At 50.2% G+C, this 20,335-nt stretch overlaps 1 protein-coding gene across 1 annotated transcript; it reads left to right on the top strand.

Moving 5' to 3' along the window:
* The first annotated feature begins 1,078 nt into the window (after positions 1-1,078).
* On the top strand, positions 1,079-20,107 carry LOC109285393 (RING finger protein 112). The gene is made up of 14 exons (XM_059731483.1): positions 1,079-1,943; positions 8,326-8,541; positions 9,419-9,556; positions 9,866-9,970; positions 10,149-10,199; positions 13,413-13,469; positions 13,685-13,771; positions 13,871-13,988; positions 15,265-15,395; positions 15,747-15,800; positions 16,475-16,567; positions 16,791-17,006; positions 18,382-18,453; positions 18,690-20,107. The coding sequence occupies exons 2-14, from the start codon at positions 8,509-8,511 to the stop codon at positions 18,891-18,893; spliced, it is 1,359 nt and encodes a 452-aa protein (XP_059587466.1). The 5' UTR covers positions 1,079-1,943; positions 8,326-8,508; the 3' UTR covers positions 18,894-20,107.
* Positions 20,108-20,335: the final 228 nt, after the last annotated feature.

Genomic DNA, 20,335 nt, shown 5'->3' with positions numbered 1-20,335 from the left:
CATTCAAGGGTCTGGCGTCTGTGGCCCTCGAGATCCCTCAATGCCATCTTCCTTGGCCTGACTTCCCTGCTGAGCTGGTTGATTGCTTCCTTCAATGGAGCCAGGACCCCTCCTATGGGTCTCCATTGGGCCCACTGCTAAGCCTTCTGGCTCTGGCATTGCTGCTTCCCCACCCATTTCCCTGCCACTGGCTTTTAAATCAGCTGGTTGGCAATTCTTGTTTTCATCACCTGTTGGCACTATTCCCAGCTGGCAATAAAAGTGGCTGATAAACCGTGCGGGCAGTTCGTCTCGGTGTGGCTCCGTTGCTCCTGAAAATGGTAAGTATGCCCCATTTTTAGGGCTTTTCATTTCTTGCCTCGGGTCTCGCCATGGGTGGGTGCTCTGGGGCCTCTGCTTGTGTCCCCCTGGGGGACAAACCCACCCTCAAAATACCTTGGGGTGCTCCAAGTCTTTGGTTTAGTCTCCTACCGTGTGTCCATTGTTTCTTTGTTGCCTGGTTTGCTATGTCTGACAATTTGTCTTTGGCCTCACTCCTGGATAATAAATACGCTATGGTGTTATTTTTCCTGGGCTCATATAGTATTTGAAAGGTTGCAGGGCCAGGTCCCACCTGGTTATTCGGGCATTATCATTTTTGGCCCTGCTCAACCACTGTAGGGGTACGTGATCTGTTAGAAGCTTGAACTCCCTCCCCATCAGATCGCTAAACAGTCCCTCTCTGTCATAGTGTACTATGTCTCTGCGGGGAGCAGCTAATGACTTGCATACACCATGGGTCTTTGAATTCCAGCCTCTTCTTGGGTCAGTATAGCCCCTATAGCTGTCTCCAAGGCGTCCGTCTGCAAGATAAAAAGTTTGTGAAAATCGGGTGCGTGTATTACTAAGTCTTCTCATAACGCCTTCTTTACGAGCTCAAAATTATGCCTCATTTCTGCAGTCCATTTTATGGCCCTTGTCCTTCGCCCTTTCAGAGCTTCTGTGGGTGGTGCCACCAGTTCTGAGAGATGGGGCATGAACCACGGGTAATAATTAATCTACCCCAGGAAGGAATGCAGTTTCTGTTTTGGGACACCATAAAGTTGCGGATAGTTTCTACTTTAGCAGCTAGCGGCCTGATGGTACTCTGCCCTACTAGGAAGCCCAGGTACTTCATCTGTTTCTGGGCCAGCGCACACTTCCGTGGGTTACTGTCATCCCTGCTTCCCATAAATTTTTTGAGAGTATGGCTCGTAGCACTCTCGGGTGTTGGGCCCATGTCCAGGTGAAGATGATGACATCATCAAGATAGGTCATGGCGTAGCTGGCATGTGGCTCCAGGATCCAATTCATTAGGCGTTGAAATGACACTACCACCCTGTGGAGTCTGAATGGTATCCAGATGAACTCGTATAGGCCCCATGGGGTCCTGAAGACTGTTTTTGCTCGGTCTCCTTTGGCTACAGGTATATGCCTGTACCCCTTAGCTAAATTGAGCTGTGTGTTGTACTGCACATTCCCTATAAGCTCCACTAGCTCGGCTACGTGCAGCATTGGGAACGCATCGAAGACTGCCACTTTATCGAGGCGATGATAGTCCACACACAAGCAGAGGAATCCATCTGGTTTTGGGACAGGGGGCTTCTCTTGGGGAGATCCGTGAGGAGATTAAGAAAATGTTAGAGCAAGCGGAGGAATCCATCTGTCTTTCCCACTGATGCCCTGGCCTGTGGACCTCGTAATGCACTGGACCAACTCTGCAGATAACTCAGTGACAAGGCCCCTTCAAAGTGAAGAGCTTACTTGCGGATGTTGGCAGAAGTACCAGAACCCTCTGACCGGGCCTGAACTCCTTTTTCCTTCGTGGGTGCATCATACCTGGCCTCCTGGGGTTGTTGTGCTTCCTGGAGGCTGTTCTCTATTAAGTTCTGCACCAGCTGTATGTGGTGTTGGAATTCCCACTGGTAGGTGGCTGGGCTCTTTACCTCCCCTGCATCCTGCTCCTAGCTTTCCCATAGCACCTGCAGCAGACCTCGGGGCCAGTGTCCCAGGATGACCTCGAATGACGAGTACTTTGAGTCCTGTGGGGTGTCTCGGATAGCAAACAAAATTAAAGGAAGCAGGAAATCCCACTTCCGGGGATCACCATGTATGCACCATCACAATGTCGTCTTCATAGTGCCATTGAGGTGCTCCATGAGGCCCTTGGCTTGTGGGTGGTACACGGAAGTTCTTGGGTGTTTTTATCTGAAGTGTATGACACACAACCTGTAACACCCCTCATTTACAAAATTTTGCCACTGGTTGGTTGGTGGGTCCACTTCCTCTGCATCTTCCACCAACTCCCTGCCATCTTCAAGCTCCCCAAGCTACCCATTGTGATCCTTGAGCCACTGATGTCCTGTCTCAGCATCCCATACCCTTTCTAGGATGCCATAGAGCAGGGTTCAATCACGCCTTAATATCACACACCAGGCATGCAACCACTCCCTCTAACAGATCACCTTGATGTTCCATGACTTGAAGTTGGGCCTACCGGTGTTTGACCCTTTCGGTCTCACCATGGAGGCAGGCCATCCTCACTGGCATTGCCCTGTTAGCCATTTGGGGTGGGACGAGATCAGCCTGCACTAATGACTGGGTATACCCTGAGTCCAATGTGGCTTGAACAGGGCAGTTCCCCACCCATGTTCTCATGACAGGACTGCTCCATACGATGCTGTCTTCCCTGGAGGCATAACTACAGTCCCTCTGTTTGCCAACTTCTGCTTCCTTTCATCTTTCTACATGCTCTTTTGGGGAACTATCAGATCTCCAGTGCTCTGTGGGGCTGCTTGAGCACTCCCATGAAAAGTGTCCTGTTCTCCCACACTAGAAGCAGACCACCTCTCTTGGTCCATCTCCCCTACCAGGATTCAGGATGGACTCGTGAGAGACTCTGCCAGGCCTAGGGTGAGGGAGGACCAAGTTAGGGAACTTCTGGAGGGGCTGGACGTGTTTAAATTGGCAGGCCTAGACTCTCTCCACCCCAAGGTGCTGAGGGAATTGGCAGGGGTCATTGTGGGGCCCCTGGCATGGCTTTACAAGCACTTGTGGTGCTCTGGCCAGGTGCCAGAAGACTGGAAGAAGGCCAATGTGGTCCCCATTTTCAAAAAAGGGAGGACCCAGACAACTATAGGCCCATTAGTCTTACTTTAGTCATGGGGAAGCTCTTTAAGAAAATTATCCAGGAGCGCATCTGTGGGGGACCAGCAGTAGGGATGATACTCAAGGGCAACCAGCATGGGTTCGTTAGGGGCAGGTCTTGTCAGACCAACCTGATTGCCTTCTGTGATCAGGTCACAAAATCATTGGGTGTAGAGAGTGGTGGTGGATGGGTCATATTCGACCTGGAGGGATGTGAGCAGTGGAGTCCCCCAGGGCTTGGTCCTCGGGCCCGTACTGTTCAATTTCTTTATCAGCGACTTGGATGAGGGGGTGAATAGCACGCTGTTTAAATTCGCTGACGACACCAAGATTTGGGGTGAGGTGGGCACACTAGAAGGGAGGGACAGGATACAACTGGACGTGGACAGGTTACAGGGGTGGGCAAATAAGAATAGGATGGAGTAACAAGGAATAACGGCCACAAGTTGTTTGAGAGTAGGTTCAGGCTAGACATCAGGAGGCGCTACTTCACAGTCAGGGTGGCCAGGATCTGGAGCCAGCTTCCAAGGAAAGTGGTGCTGGCTCTTACCTTGGGGGTCTTCAAAAGGAGGCTTGATAATTACCTAGCTGGGGTCACATAAGCCCAGAATTCATTCCTGCCCAGGGCAGGTGGTCAGACTTGACGATCTGCTCAGGTCCCTTCCCAACCCTACATCTATGAATCTATGGGATAGTTGGGACATGGGGCCTAAGCCCACCCTATTCAAGGGTCCAGAGTCTGCAGCCCTTGAGATCCCTTGATGCCATCCTCCTTGGCCCTGCTGATCTAGGTGATTGCTTCTTTCAATGGAGCCAGGATGCTCCTGTGGGTCTCCATCAGACCCCGCTGCGAGCTGCTGACACAGCCCAGGGAGCAGCCTTGCCTTCTGGCTCCAGCGTTGCTTCTCTCCCCTCCATTTCCCTGCCACTGGCTTTTAAGTCAACCAGGCAGCAATTCTTGATTGCGTCATCTACTGGTGCCATTCCCAGCCAGCAGCAAAAGCAGCTGATGATCTGCATGGGCGGTTTGTCTCGATGTAGCTTTGTTTCTCCTGAAAATGGTAAGTATGTCTGAAACTAAACTATGTCCAAGCAGTTTTAGTTTAACACACTAAAACAACTTTTAAAGCAGTGGGACGTCCAACTCATGCAAACAGAAACCCAGTTGCGGCGACATAAACAGGAAATCTCGTGTCGTGTACATAGGCCCTAAATGCGCAGTACCTAAAGTGCATTAATGAATGTGTAGACACACCCCGTGTGTCCTAGTAACCAGGTTCTCCTATCTTGTGGCAAGGTAGCAATGTCTAGGGAAAACTGGATATAAATGATTTCACATCAGTGTGATTGGTGAGATCTAGGAGGTGGATGTTGTAAACAAAAAGTTGTTTCGATAGATGTATAAAAGGGGCCTGGGAACCAGGAATACTTTTCACTGAGCTAGGGGCTGTATTTTAATGCATCTCCATGTTCAACAGATAAACCTGTCCAGTGCCATGCCTGAGTAGGGCATGATTCTAGTGTCTAGTGTTGTTTGTGTACAAGCAATCAGGACTCATGGTAGAGGCGATTGTTAGGGTGACAATAATTTGGATTTTGGGGGGAGCACTCAATTCACAGCTGGAACAAGGCTTCAATCTGTGTCTCAACAATCTCGCTGACACAAGGCAGAATGATGTATTAAAATAACCTTGCACATGCTTAGGCAAGTTGTTTCTTTAACAAAGGGAATAATATGCTTTATAATATGCAGGATGAATACATCACTAAGCAAAAGGAAACGAGATGCAGCCCAGCAGCTATCGGTAGGAGATAAGGTAGAAGCCAGACCTTGGAGAGGCTACTGAAGTCAGCAGAAAACTAGAAAGATCCAGTAGTTGACTGAGAGTACCGGAGTTCATGGCCATACGCCTGCCCTTTTAGCAGAGAGGCATGTCAATGAAGGAAATGCACAGGCGAGCCCATGTTAATGAAGTAGACAGAGGCAGAGATGGTGATGGGAGGAGAAATGGGTGGAACAGGAGGACGGATGAAGGTGGGGTGAATGTTAATAAACCTGAACTAAAGGGTATAAATGTAAAAAAGAACTATTGTTCAGGGCAGGTCCCCAGCTTGCTGTTTTTTGGGGGGCGGTTTGGGACCTGGCCCAAAGCCGTCTCCATTCTGAATAAAGCTGTTGTGAGCAACGTGTGCTGGCGTTTGCTCTCTGCTTGCCTTAGCTAATGAGTAACAGGATCCATAAGCAATTGGATTATTGTCTCCCTAGTCATTGGGCGCTGCATGGAGTCAGGATCTAACAGTGATATCTTTTATTAGACCAGCTAGGTTTTTGCAAAAAATAAAAATCTTTAATTGCAAGCAAGAGTCCTTGTTACTAAATACAGCAGCCCTCAATCTCTACGAGAACAAACAAGGCTATAAGGAAGAGGAGCAGGAGGATAAGCAGAAGTATAATATCACTTCAAAGTATCCTGACAGTGTGCACAGATTGTCCAAACGAAGGGAGCCCAGTATGACCAGTACTACTTAACTTTTGACTATGACTCACAGGCTGTGACACCTGTGGCCCCAGAAGCCAGGCTAACCCTAATTCTAACCCAAACTCGCAGATTCTTGACTTAGGCAGGAGGAGGTTACTAGATGTGACTTCCTCAGGGCCCTGCCAGGCCTACTTATCCCATGAGTCCATGAGTTTCCCAGAGAACAGGATTGCTCTCTTCCTTCTTATGGGGTTAGGCAGACAAGGTTTTTAGGTCAACGTGCTATATTTTATGAGACCAACTCAATAGCTGGAAATTGTTCTTTATAGGCTTTCAGGTGCAAACACCCTTCTTGAGGCACAGGGAGCATCTCTCTGGTGTTTCCTCCTTAGGGGACATAAGAAGTGGCTTAACTGAAGAGTGAGCATCTGCTCAGGAGTGGGCATCAGCACGTCCAGTGTAACTATAACATCCACAGGCTGGTAGTAATACAAGAAAAAGAAATCACTAATTTTAACCCACAATGGACCTGGGTACAAGTTGCAACTGCTTTGGTGCACTTATTGCAGGGAAATCATACAGATGTAACGGCTATCTCGCAACAGCTTAATTTTGTTATCCCTTGTTAGTGATACAATAGCTGTCTGCCTGTAACCCTAGTGACCTGGGTTAGGAGACCCTATGTTAGACTCCAGATAGAGACCCAGCAGTAGGCGTTTCGGTCAGATAAATGAAACTTCTGTTTCCAGTAGGACTGTCTTTTCTCACACTGTAATAGTGGCAAATTCACTACCCGTCTAGGTCCTTATTTGTGAGGCAGTTCCTGGGCCACTTTATAGACATACAAATGGGGTTAGATGCTTATGTGCCATTCCTCTTCCACCCTGCTTTGGTCTATGACATATTCTTAATGTAAGAAATAGGTGGGACTCCCCCACACAAGCTTAACATATGGCCACAAATTGACTGAGAGCAGGTTCAGGCTTGATATCAGGAGGCATTACTTTACGGTTAGGGCTGCCAGGCTCTGGACTGGGCTCCCAAAGGAGGTGGTGCCCTCCCCTGCCTCGGGGGTCTTCAAAAGGAGGTTGGATAGATATCTGGCTGGGGTATTATGATCCCGGTACTCGTTCCTGTCCCAGGCAGAGGGTTGGACTTGATGATCTGTTCAGGTCCCTTCCAATCCTACCTACTATGCAACTAAGCTACTTTTTGTGATGTTGTACAAATGATGGGGTGTGCAAAAAGTAGATGCACTATAATGGGTTTTCAGGGACTTCAGCAAAGTGGGATGCATTCATCCTTGGGTGCCTGACAGATGAGAAGACAAAGTTGTTTGGGTAAATCCGATATCTTTTATTATACCAACTAAAATAGTTGGAAAAATCCCTCTTTGCAAGCTTTTAGGCGGCCCCAAGTAGCAGATACTCCTGAACAGAGATGCTCAGTCCAGGGTGTTGCAGCATCCTGAGCTGCCCTGAGATCCTTTGTAAGGGTGAGGCTCAATGTTGGCACAGTTAGGTGGGCAAATATGACTGGCAAGCAAAACCCAGCGATTTCGAATAGAAATCCATCGCATTAAACTTTCTGCCCTGTTGTGGCCTTGCTGAGCTCTTTACAATGGAAGAATTGCTCTCATTTCTTTCTGCGCTCAACAAAAGCGTGAATGTTGTGATGGGTGCCTTGAGCCCAAAACATTGGGGAACCGCGGTTCTGGTCTGTTGGGACTGCTTTGTTCTTGACACCTCGCCAGATGTAGTCAGGAAAACAGGCTATGGCAAGGGGCAGGACCATAGCAATATCGTGGTTGTGGGCACAGATCCAGGAGTTGTCAGGAAGGGTCCATAGCTAGGCAGGAGCTGAGGGTCTCACAGCCCCATGGATGTGGCATTAGCTTGCTTTCTTCTTTCCTCCAGTTATTGCAGGCTGTTGCTCTATCCCCAACTCCCTTTGGGATATTTTGGAGTTGAACCAACTCATCTTGCATGGAGCGTATTGTTTAGGGGGCAATTGGGCATGCTTACCTGGGGGTACCAGTGCTTCATTTCTGCTTTGTACTGTCCACCTTTCATGCTTTCTCCTGTCACCTGCATCCCTCCAGCAGTTCAAATGCGTCTCAGGGATGATTTTCTGTTCTTTCGTCTCCTAACCTGACCTGCTAGGCCCAGCCAACTCTTCCACCTTCCTCACTGACTGCTAATCGGGAAATAAATGTGTGCATTTGTGTGCACGCCGAGACACCTGAGATGCCTCTCTACTGTGACATCTCTTGTGATCCTCTGTTTTAGGTCCCAAACCAAGGGTTGATGTGATGTGCAGGGGTTGTAGGGACTGAGCATTGTGTCTTGCTTCACCTGCAAGGAAATCTCTGACAGCTTCTCTCTATTATAACCTTTCGGCTGCCACTGGATGACTGAGTCCCAGGGACTGCAGGATAATAGACCCAGGAGGGGGAAAGGTGAAGCTGGTGAGCCCACATGGCTATAATTGAGGAATTAGGCACAGGGGCTTTTCCCCCTTGACAGTGCTAGGGTCTGATGATGGAGACACTGGTGGAGCCAGGGCAGTGGTCTTTGTCCTCCAGGGTTGCCGGTCCCAATCTCTCCCCACAATAGAAATGCTGGCTGGTTCAGGAACATTGGGGATCCTGGGTTTGACCTTCCTTCCTCTCTCACTCCAGAACGAGCATCCAAAATCTTCAAAACACAAGTGTCCAGTGCAGATCATATCTTTGGATGATCAGGGTGGCCTGGCCCTTGCTAATGAGGCCCTGAGCCAATGCCTGGAGCAGGGAGATGTGGGGGATGCTCCTGTCTGCCTGTTCTCCATCATTGGGGAACAGCGTCGGGGGAAATCCTTCCTGATGACCTGTCTCTTGCGCCAGCTCCAGAACCAGGTAAGTAGGCACAGAAATCCTTCCAAAGGGGATGGTGGAGGGAGTGAACATGATGGGGTAGAGTTAATGTTTCTAAGTGGGATGTCATACTAAATTTGCAGTTGGGGAGGGTGGAAGGGGGAGAGGGGCAAGGCAAAGGGCTGGGAGGGGGTAAAGAGAGGACTGCTTGCAGCAGGAGACAGGGAGGATGCATGCAGCTTGCACGGGGGTCTGGGGCTGGCTCCGGGAAGCAGCCAGGGGACTGCACTGGGTCTGTGGAGCCCCAGGCCACCTCATCGTGTGCATGCACCTAATGCTGGCAAGAAGATGGGCTGAGGGTCTGCATACCCTGGTACAGACTCCCTGCTTGGGGATGGCCCAAAATTGACAAGTCACGTTTATCGTGGGGTTCACTATGGCTCTGAGATCCCTTTGCACTGCTGTGCGTATGAGAGGGTCACTGTCCAGCCAGGAGATGCGCTGGATATTTTTGCACCCTAAGTGCAGCACTCTGCGCTTGTCCGTGTTGTGCTGCATCCTGTTGTGTCCTGCCCACTTTTCCAACCTGTCCAGGTCTGCCTGCAGTCATTCCCTACCCTCCGGGGTGTCCACTTCACCCCACAATTTAGTATCATCTGCAAACTTGGACAGCGTACACTTCACACCCACATCCAAGTCACCGATGAAGATATCAAAGAGTGCAGGTCCAAGGACTGAGCCCTGTGGGACCCCACTGCCCACATCCTTCCAAGTCAATCCCTCCCCCACCACGACTCTCTGGGTGCGACCCCCAAGCCAATTTGCCAGCCACCGAACTGTGTAATCATTTAAGTCACAGCCTCTTAATTTTACTTTCTGCTCCTTTCACTTCTACTTACTTCCTTGCTTCCCTTTACAGGAAGACAAGGATGCATCCTGGATGGGCAGTGATGATGAGCCACTGGAAGGGTTTGAGTGGCGATCTGGGCCGGAGACTGTGACTAAGGGAGTGTGGATGTGGGGCGAGCCCCTATGGGTCCAGGTCCCACAAGGAAAGGTAAGTGTGGGTGACTTAGGGGAATGAACGGGAGAGGGGATCCAGTGGGAGGTAAAGAGAGAAGACCTGGCTGAAGTGCATGGAGGACATGGGGGCATGAAGGGATCTGGGGAAAGGTAGAAGCCATTGATGGGGGGAAATTATCCCAGCCGTGGGCACACTTCTGGTATGAAGCTCCCTTTGACCTGGTGGAAGGATCAATTGAGTCCATGTAGAGACCTGATCTGGGCAAATGACCCCAGCAGCGTTAGTGCAGAACCCATCACCGCCGTCAGATGCATTTGTCCTTCTGTCTTTCCATCCCTGCAGGTGGCCGTGTTCCTGGTGGACACAGAGGGCTCCATGGACCTGCAGCGCCAGCTGGAGACCAGCATCAAGCTGTCTGTGTTCAGCATCTTGCTTAGCTCCTACCAGGTGAGGGAGCACTGGCTCTAGGTCCATGCTAGACCTACCATGATGGAGATCTTGGAAGGAGTTCCTGGCTTGCAAGGAGTGGGCTGGGGAGGGCTCAGAAGAAGGTGTCCAGCTGCAGGGAGCAAGGTGGGGTCTGTGTAGCGGTTGCTTTACCTTTTTCTTCTGATTCAAATTGCAGATTTTCAACATTTTATCAGAGTTTAAGCTTGTGGACCAGGATTATTTGGAGGTGAGTTGGCCAGGAGACGCATAACACCTTGTGTGTGTAGGGGACGTTTTCACTGTAGTTGGCCCTGGGACTTCTGGACTGAGAGAATTAGTCAGGAGCTCAGACTGGGGTTTCTGGGGCTATTTTTAAACATTAGGAAGTCTGCGGCTTCTCATCGGAGGGTGAACATGGGAGTCGGGGTATGCTGACATGGCCTATTGATACACAATTAGCAGTGTACTAAAATTAGCATTACTCTGATTTAATAGCATTACTATTATTACTTGGTGTATACAACTGAGCTATAATAGTATTTACTACCACCGTTGTGCTCACATCTTTTGGCTCTGCTGGCCAGCTGAGTGGCATGAGGCCAGTCCATGGGCTGGATTGGGCCTTGGGGCCTGGCATTGCCGCCACCTACTCCCCACACCTCCATGTCCTGGGACTGGGTCTTGAGAGCCTAACACTGCCCCTTCCTGCCTCCCCGCATGCTGGGATTGGGTCTCAGGGGCCTGATACCAACACATCATGGCCCCCCTTATGCTGGGATTGGACTTCGGAGCTTGGTGCCGCACCTACCCTGCCCTGTATTTTGGGATCAGGCATCTGATCCAGTGTCTATGCCACCTGGGGCTCCCCATGGGTCTGGAAATTTGGCAGCAGGGGAGTGGTGTTACTGCTTTCCTATCACCAAATTTCCACCTCCGTGGGGAGCCCCATAAATCGTATGACATGGTGCTATGCTCCCAGATATAGCCTGCGGGTCAGAGGTTGACATTCATGCACTACAAGATATCATTTAATGCCTACAAGTTAGTGATTAGAAGTCCAAACTCTGCAGCTCATTTAAAATTGTGATTGGAAAGCCGTGCACTGTATAGGAACAGAAATCTCTGGCTGAGTTAAGTGCTTTCATTAACGTTTCCATCGTCTCCAAACAGCTCAATGTATTCATTTGCATGTGAATTCCTAACTTTGTCATCTCTTTTATTAGCTGTTGAATATCTAGACTTGGCTCAGATTTTTATCCAGGCCATGGGCAAGATCTTTGGGGACCTGCATGGGGTTTGTTTTGCAGAGTGGGCTCTTCAGACCCTCGGGCAAGGGCAGGGTGTCAAGCTGTGCCACCGATTTAGATGGCTGGTTGCTGATAGGGTGCACACCTACATGTGCACCCAACTGCGCAGCAACCACCAGCACTATGCAGTACCGGCACTGCACGGAGTGTTTCTGACCCTACTGCGCAGTAGCAATGACCTACTGCACAATAGCTTGTAGTGTGGTGTCATGGCTTGTGCCTGCCCATGCTACGTACACGTAGTGTTTCATGTAGACATGCCTGCTGAGCAGAACAAGGTGTCTTAACGCTTCCGCTTCGGCCACATTTAAGGATGAGCTACCACGGACGGCCTTACTGATCTCAGCCCCCCAGTTTGCTGCTCAGACGGATGAGCATCAACAGGAACGTGACACCACAGGAAGAAGTTTTTTCCCAGAGAAGGGTTATTTTCATTCCCCAGACTTCTGCCTGGGGGAAGAAGCATTGCAGGAGCATTGGGGCATTTTGCCCCAACCTGCCCAAGGAAGGGCATACCCACTCCTTCTTCCTCCACCTCATTGGAGGGGCATGGCCCAGGCCTGCAGCTGATGGTGCAGGCAGACTGTTCAACCTGCATTAAGCTTTTAAGAACCATCAAGACTCACACTTGCTAGTCGGCCTTTGCCTACAACACTGGTCTAGGGTGGACAAATTTGTCCCAGGTGTCTTAGACACTGGGGCCTCCAATAACTTCATGGATGTCACCTTTGTGGAACAACATCAGATACTGGTAAGGCCCCAAAAAGCCCCCAAAGTAAGAGAGAATATGCATGGAGTGTGTATTTCCCCAGGTCCTGCTACGAGTGAGATGTCTTCACTAGGGGTATTGATAGTGGATTACTGCGAGTCTGTTTCTTTACTGTATCTGTTGGCTACATTTTTCTTGGCTTACTCAGTTATCCCATCAAGATCCAGACATAGAATCATAGAGTCATAGAAAATGAGGGTTGGAAGGGACCTCGGGAGATCAAGTCATGCAACCCCCCTGCTCCAAGCAGGACCAGCCCCAACTACATCATCCCACCCAAGGCTTTGTCTAGCCGGGTCTTAAATACCTGCAAGGATGGAAAGTCCGCTACCTCTCTGGGTAACCTGTTCCAGTGCTTTGCTATCTTCCTTGAGAGACAGGTTTTTTTTTTCTAATATCTCACCTAAACTTCCCTTGCTGCACCTTGAGGCTATATATATTGCTCCTTGTTCTGTCATTTTGAACCACTGAGAACAGTCCAGCTCCGTTCTCTTTGTAACCACACTTCAGGTACTTGAAGACTGCTATTAAATCCCTTCTTGGTGGGTGTATTCGCGCATGAACTCATGTGCTGTTCCAAATGCACGTTAAATTTAGTATCTCTGGGTGCCTATACACGAGTACGGAGGCTGCTCCGATGCCCTGGATCTCCACTGCTTTGGACCAGACTCAATTCACCAAGTCTACCAGTGCATGGCAATTGCCACGCTCCAGCAGCCTCCTGTGCCTTGTGTAGCAGCATCCCTGTACCTAAAAGTAGCAGTGGGTCGCTTGAACTAAAGCTCATCAAATGAAGGGAAGTGCCTCCACCTCCAGCCCCGTGGACTTGTACACATCCAGCTTTTCTACACGGTCCCTAACCTGTTCTTCTACCACTGTTGGCTGTTTACCTTACCCCCAAACTGTGCTAGTAGTCTGGGAGCTGACCTTTCGTCTGAAGACTGAACCTTTCCTGTGAAGAGTAATGCCACTGTCCCTGTTCTCCGTTTCAATGTTTTCAGTTATTCCCTTTTGCCTTCTGCTTGTGTATTATAGGCTTGCTGCCCTCAGGGAGGAATTATCTGGCTTGACCCTGGGGTTTCTAAATTTGACTGCGAGTCTGTGACTTAAGTGAGATCAGTTGTGGGTATTCTGCTTTGCTTTTCTTGGACTTTTTCATGGTGTTTGGATTCACAGCCATGACTTAGGTTGGATCTTTCATTATGGGGTGCCTGGCTTTGGTGACCTAGTTTTGGCTCTCACTGTTTGGGGGCTCTTTGGAGGGATCTAGTTCATTTTTATTGTTGCCCCAAGCCATGAAGGTTGGAGTCCATCCCTTGCACTGTAGACTTACAGTAATAATAGAGAGAAACACAAGGGTTTTTGGGGTTTTTTTCAATCTCAGATGTTCATTACGGTTGCAGAAGAAGTTGGGAAGAACTTCAATATCTACCCTGTTCAGGTGAGTTCCCCTCCCACCTCGCTCCCCAAGAGCGTCTACTCTGAGCAGTGGCCGTCTTTGTGCTCCCCGTGTCCTGGTGTCAGTGGGTGGAGGTGGATGGTGTCCCTCATCTCTGGCTTTTTACCCATGGACTCTATATTTGAATGCCCCAACGACCTAGACCAGTCACCAACCCTGTCCCCAGCAACCCCACTCTCCTCCGGTCTCTGTTGCAGCATCTGGACTTGCTGATCCGTGACTGGCAGCACACTTCCACCTATGGAGTGGAAGGAGGCCAGGAGCATCTGAAACGCGTCATAAAGGTAACAAGGCCTGCTGAGGCATGCTGGTCCATGCACTGAGACATGCTTTCAGGGGAAACCACTTTTCATGGAAAATTCATCCCCTATCTTGGTGCACAGGATCTGGAGTCACTTCCAGGCAATGATTTGGTCTTGAAAGTCCTGAAGGCAGCAGAAACCCAGTGTTTCCTCATGCCCCACCCTGGTACTCGTTTCACACGCAGTAATCGCTTAGGAGGTAAGTAGCTTGAAACGACTCCTGCCTTCATCACCCATGTTTCCCTCCTTCCACCCTGGAACAAGCACCCCAACCCCTAATACTGAGAGTGAGACCATGGAGGGGAGCTGAAGGGATGCAGGGCTCCAAGCTATAAAAGCAGCAAGCAGTTGACTTGGAGCAAACTGCAAAAGGGAATAGGCTACAATGCGGGGGGCACCAGCTAGCTAATGAGATGATGGATGGAGCAGAGTAGAACTGATGATGCCAATAATTAGCCTCTGTGCCACGTTAAGAAAATGCAAAGTTTGGGGAATAAAAGGGGTGTACTCGGGTCAGGGATATAAACAGTTTTAGGCTGAGGAGTCAAACAGACCCAGGGAAGGAGCTCTTCAGGGACTGCAAAAGTGTCCCACCGGAGTACAAGTTCAGTTGGTTCATTGATGGCTTCTGCACCTGCAAGCCTCAAGTCATGGGAGTGACTAGAAGGGGAGATTGGGGACCACTGGAAATGCCCAGCAGCAGGCACTGTGTTTACTGACTGGTCCAAGGAGGATAGCTCCGTGAGTCCAAGGTCACCTGTCCAGGTCAGGAAAAGGGGCCAAGAGAAGATGCGACGAGAGCAGGGACACAGCAGAGCATGGGTAAATGAGCCCGAGGGAACCTGGGATTGCTTCCAGGGCTGCCAGGTCATCTGGCACTGAATAAGCATAGCCAGCGATTGGGTCTAGGATGAGCATCCAGAGTGACCGCGGGTCGGACAGCCTCGCAGAGATCAGAGGCGCCTTTCTTGCCATTAGGTGTTGAACTCCGCTCTGCTCATCATTGGGTGGCCTGCCCTTTCCTTTGCTCCTAAGTCCACACTAGTTTTTCTGAGGACAGGCTCCCAAATGTATATTCACTTTTGCACCAAGACATGGTAGTTGAGGGCAGGGCAGTAGCCCGATAAGCTGGGTTGTCGAACAGGCCTCGTGTGGCTTCCAGGTTCCCCCCAGATAGCTGTAGAGAGGGGTCTTGTTTTACACCCTGACCTCATCAGCCCCGCTCCCACTCTCTGCTACGTCTCCATCTCCTGCACCTTGCAGTGCTCCTAAACCCCCTACCACTCTGGATGTCCCGGACCCTGTCAAGTACCGTCTCCTCCAGGCCCCGCAGGAATCACCCTGGTTTTCTTTTGCACAGCAGAGATGGGCTCAGTGCAGTCGTTCCCCGCAGCCCCGGGACATGAGCCCTGACTGCCTGTGCTAGAAAGCAGCCCTCTTAGTCATGGATGCCTGGGTCATGTCTCCCCTTGCAGACTTCGAGAAGGATTTCCAGGACTGCCTGAAGGATTATGTCACCACGCTGGTGGCTTTACCTGCAAAACACGTCCGTAAGGACTCGAATGGGCATGCGCTCACTGGGAAGCAGCTGGCCATGAAGATCAGGGTGAGAGGGCTGCTTGCTAAGCAGGAGGGCGCAAGTGGGAGACCCAGAGGGGCACTTTGGGGAGCAGAACAGGATACTCGATATAGGGCACTGTTCTGCAGGGAGTGAGGTGGGAAGATCTGGATGAGAAACTCTTCCTGCAGAGACCCTAATGCCCTCAAGGGAGCAGCATGATGCCAGGAGAGATTATTGCAGCACATCGGGGCATATGGAAACAGCAGTTCAGCAGGAGCTGAGTGACTGTTTTGCTGTGCGCCTGCTCTCCAGCTCCCCTACCCCAGAAGTGGCTGCATCTCAGTGCTGGGCAAGGCACCAGGGACCCTAATTCACCCGTGACTTATTTCTTCACAGGATTTCTTTCAATTTCTGGAGGAGAATCACTATGACTTCTCTTCCCCTGTAAAGGTACATCCTCTTCCACGTTTGCAGCTGTGGGGCTCAGGATGATGGGGTCCTTTAGGGAGGAGAAGTATCGATACAGACTGCTTCTGTACGTGGCTGGTTTAGAGGGAGTTACTGGATGTGCCCTCATTTTGTAGTCGAGGTTTGCTGCCCCACCTCCTCCTCCTCTTCCCAAGCAGATAGAGGAACCGCAGCAATGATGCTTTTAGGTTTCTAGGTGACCTTTGAAAATAGACGATCACATCTGTGCAGCTGTGAATTATGCTTCTCTTCCTCTAATAGATGGATGAGTGCATGGGTGGATGGACAGAGATCGCAGGGAAGGGCTGGGAGGCTGGGGGGCAGGAGGCATCATCCAGTATCCCCAGTCTCGCATTAGGGCTCTTCCCATCTCTCCAGCCCCAGCAGAGAAGGAGGATTGTTATGAAGCTGCAGCCAAGGAGCTGGCTCTCTGCACTGGCCAACTATGACTGCCATGCACATGAGATGATGGGGTCCAAGGGGTTGCTCCAGGAATACCTGTGCAGAGCACAAGGGTTTGTGGGGAGTATATAGGAAACCAGAGACAGGGAATTTCTATTGGCCCAGTGGGTGGGTGAGTTGATCACAGAGGGACAGTCGCCTAGGAGGTTTCCATCACCACCAAGATCCCTCACTCGTTCCCTTTTCACTCACAGATGGCTGAGACTTTGGCCAATATGCGAGAGCAAGTGAACAGGAAAACAATCGACATCATCAAGGGGGAATATTCTGAATTTGTGCTTCATCAGGTGAGTTTGGGGACAGCGGGTCATGCTTGAGGACACAGTGGAAGTAGGTGCTCTTTGTTAGCTGGGATAAGGGCTGGGAGTGAGGGGCATCCACGTGGGTAACAGGGGGGTGTTGGTAAGGATCAAGGGGCATTGGCCAAACTATGTACCTCTATGGGAGGATCCCATCTCCCCTTCTAACTGCTCATCCCTAATGACTGATCTCTTACCTTTCTCCAAACAGGACCGTGACACCCAAACTGAGACTCACTGTCTGAATATAAGTCCCACTGAAATGCAGAAGAAGTTGGAGGAGAAATGCCAGGAATTGCTGGAGCGGTGCCGGGGGGAGCTGTTGGGTGACGAACAGCAGAAAGAGGCCCTGGTTCAGGATGTGGGACAGGAGCTGAGACAAATGATGGAAGGATTCATGTCGACCTACGAGTGGCGATTCAAAGAGGTCGTGCTGGCTTGCAATCCCTTGGGGCTATTCATTTTCACTGGGGGAGGCTGGGACAGGAGGGTGACAGCTGCAACAAGGGAAGAGTCGTAGGTACTCGGGGTGGTGGAAGCAGGGTGATGGGTGTAAAGATGGCCATGGTGTACATCAGTGTTTGCCACACTTGGCACTGTCACCCCCCCAAACTTGAATCATAGCTCTCCATACCACAGGTGCTACCACTGCTGTGTCGTCCCCTCATCATTGATTGTTGCCAGCTTCCACCGATTCCTTCCACCACCATTGCTACCCTCACCACTGATCACCATTAATTACCCCCACCACTTCCCTTGCCTCTGATTTCCACCACTACTTTGCCTCCCCCCTGCACCAAGGAACTTTTCACACCCAGCATTTTGGGAAATGCCACTGTATGTGAATATTTGAGGCACTCTTCAGCCTATGACAGGAGAATATGAGGAAGGTGTGCCCAGATATACAGCTCCTGACGGCCAGGGAGAAATTGTGGGATGAACTCTCATTAGCTACTGGAGTTCCCCTACCAGGCCTGGAATTTGGAGGCTTTCTGCAAACACGGTGACAGTGGGACAGATGATGGTGTAGGGATGGAAATGGAGATCACGTTTAATGTAAAAAAAGAATTTTTTTAAAAGGGATTTAATATATACTAGGGTCACCGACTCCAATAACCCCCAATTCTTGACCACCTGCCGACTCAAAGTTCCTCCTAATCTCCCACCTAAATTTCCCCTCTCAAAGTTGGGAGGTCTTCACTGGTGTTGGGGTGCAGTATCTCCATCTCTACCTTCGTTTCTGGAGTCTCCCAGCTTTGGTGGGAGGAGGCTGTAATAAAGCAGAGGCAAAGGAGCACTTTTGGGATGCTGGCTGATGGCTCAGTGCCCTGTTGTGCTTTGTAGAAAGTAGAGACATAAGACTGTGGGTGCGTCTATACATGTGCAGTAACACACCCTTGTTACTGCACATTAAGTTTAGTACTTCTAATACAAGGTCCCAACTAAATGCTTATTTAGTAGTGCCAGTGCTGGTGCACAGTCTTTTCACGATGCACTAATTCTACTGTGCATTGGTGTATTGGCACGGCCTTTACCATGACGCACTAATGTCCCTGTCCCCAGGAGACCGAGACACTCAAGGGATGCCCAGGCAGCTACAGTCACAGTTTCTCCTTTGCACGGTGCAAGGGGCTGTACCCTTGAAGGAATGGGAGGGGAGCGAGGCATGGAGGGGCTAGGGATATGCGAGCACAGGTCTCTGTGGTGATGGACTACCGGAGGGCAAGATGCAGCTGTGGAAAACTTCTGTGCAATCCCAGCACTGTCCCATCAACACTCACCTCTCGTTTTTTCGTCCACAGATGGAGAATGCTGCCAACAGGACCATAAAGGACAAATTCAAACAGCAATATAAAAACTATATTACAGATCAGGTGAGTGACAGGTCATGCTTGAGGGTCACTGGGAATATTTGTGGGGTGGCACAGCTGGACAAGTGGAGGCCTTGAGTCAGGAGAGAAGGGCACTGTCAGCGCTGGGGGACAAGAGGGAAGGATAAGGGGTGCCAGCAGGGTGGTACGTCTTTATTAGGAACTACAATGTGCATTTCTATCATGGATGGCTGCTCTGATTAACCACCCTCCCCTTCCCCTTGCTGGTATTTCACTAGGGCCAGGAAAACAAGGCCAGGCTGCCATGCCGTCGGGTGAAGCCCAGAAAGATGCGGCAACGCCTGAAGAAAAAAAGCCAGGAGTTGCTGCAGCAGTGCGAGGAGGAGCTGAGGGGGGCCAGAGATCGGAAACAGGCTGTCCTGAGAGACCTTGAGCAGGAGTTGACCGAGCAAATGGATGATTTCCTGTCAAACCTGGAGTAGCGCTTCAAGGTCACAAGGATAGAGATAACTGCAGATGGATCAGCTCTATGCAGTTGTTGGCTTTTTTGGTGCGGTTGTGGCCAGCCTGCTGGGAACTTTCTCTGTACAGTATGAGATGAACGCGGTGGGAGATGCCCGGGAGTAGGCAGAGATTAGAGATCAAGCTTAATATACACAGAAAAGAAGGAATAGAGGACAGATACCAAACTTTTACCCCACGGACGTCAAGACCAGACGTCGGCACCGAATCCATGGGTGACTGCTCTCTTAGAGCTCTTCTGCAGCCCCAGTCCCATCCATTTTGTTTAAGTTTCTGAACAATTGGTCATGTCTTGGGGAGCATGCAGGGAGGCAGGATCAGGAGTGGCTCCTGCTGTCCAGGACACAGTACACGAAGTTGCCTTGTCTTGTGCTGCAGGTCCTAAAGTCATTAAGAGATGCCGAGCATTGCAAGCCTTTGGGGCTGTGCTGAGGTGGGTGGGTGGATAGACAGGTGCAAAGGGAGCCACGTTTTTCAGCCTGACTCATCCCCACAACCCCCAGCCCAGCTCCTCCTATGTTCCCAGCGATGGCAGAAGGACCACAGATGCTAGTGGCTGTCATTGCTGGTGTGCGGCACCCAGATGAGCAGTCTAGGCAGTGGGGACGGTGCTTGCCTCTTAAGCTCCGGACCGCAGGCAGGGAGAGGGCGTACAATGAAGTCTTGCCCCACCACCCTCACCTGGAGTCAGGTAGATCTGTGGTTCTCGAGCTCTTCCGTCTCCAGGCTCACTCAGTAACATTGGCAGAAAATGTTTGATCTCGAATCGAAATTCAGAAGAGCCCAGCTGCATGCAGAGAAGTTGTGGAAGGCTGCCCCGCACCGAAAAAGGGTGAAACCACTGAATCGGAGACAATTGCCTGGAGTGGACATGGTTATGTTAACCTTCATTGTCTTTGTAATGAACTGATCACTCATTATTGGCTTCAATGCTTGCTACTGTCATTCAGTAGCTGATTTTAATTCTGATTGTTCCTTTGATTTCTGATTTGCACCGGACCAGTTTTGGCGCCAGTCAGTAAAACGTCATCTAGACCCAGCACTCTCTCCTGCCCAGGCAGGGGGTTGGACTCGATGATCTGTTGAGGTCCCTTCTGACCTGAGCATCTATGAAAACTGTAACAGGTTGATTTTGCCAGATTTACAAAGATTTTTTTTTTTTTTAACTTTTGGATTTGAAATAAAATCAATAGATAAAAACACTCTAGTCTTATAATGGGTCCTGGAAACACCTTTTCACTCCAAGTTTGCAACCCTTCTCCATCCCACCAAGCACGCTGTTTCTGCTGACATGAAAACTTTCATCTACTATTTATGTCAGCCTATATCTACCTCTTTCTTAGACTGGATGAAGGGCACATCCTTCTCCAAAGCTTGTCTGACAGGGCAATTGCATACTTGG

The sequence above is a fragment of the Alligator mississippiensis genome, chromosome 7 (genome assembly GCF_030867095.1).
Source record: "Alligator mississippiensis isolate rAllMis1 chromosome 7, rAllMis1, whole genome shotgun sequence".
Lineage (NCBI taxonomy): Eukaryota > Metazoa > Chordata > Crocodylia > Alligatoridae > Alligator > Alligator mississippiensis.
This window is presented reverse-complemented; position numbering and strand designations above follow the sequence as displayed.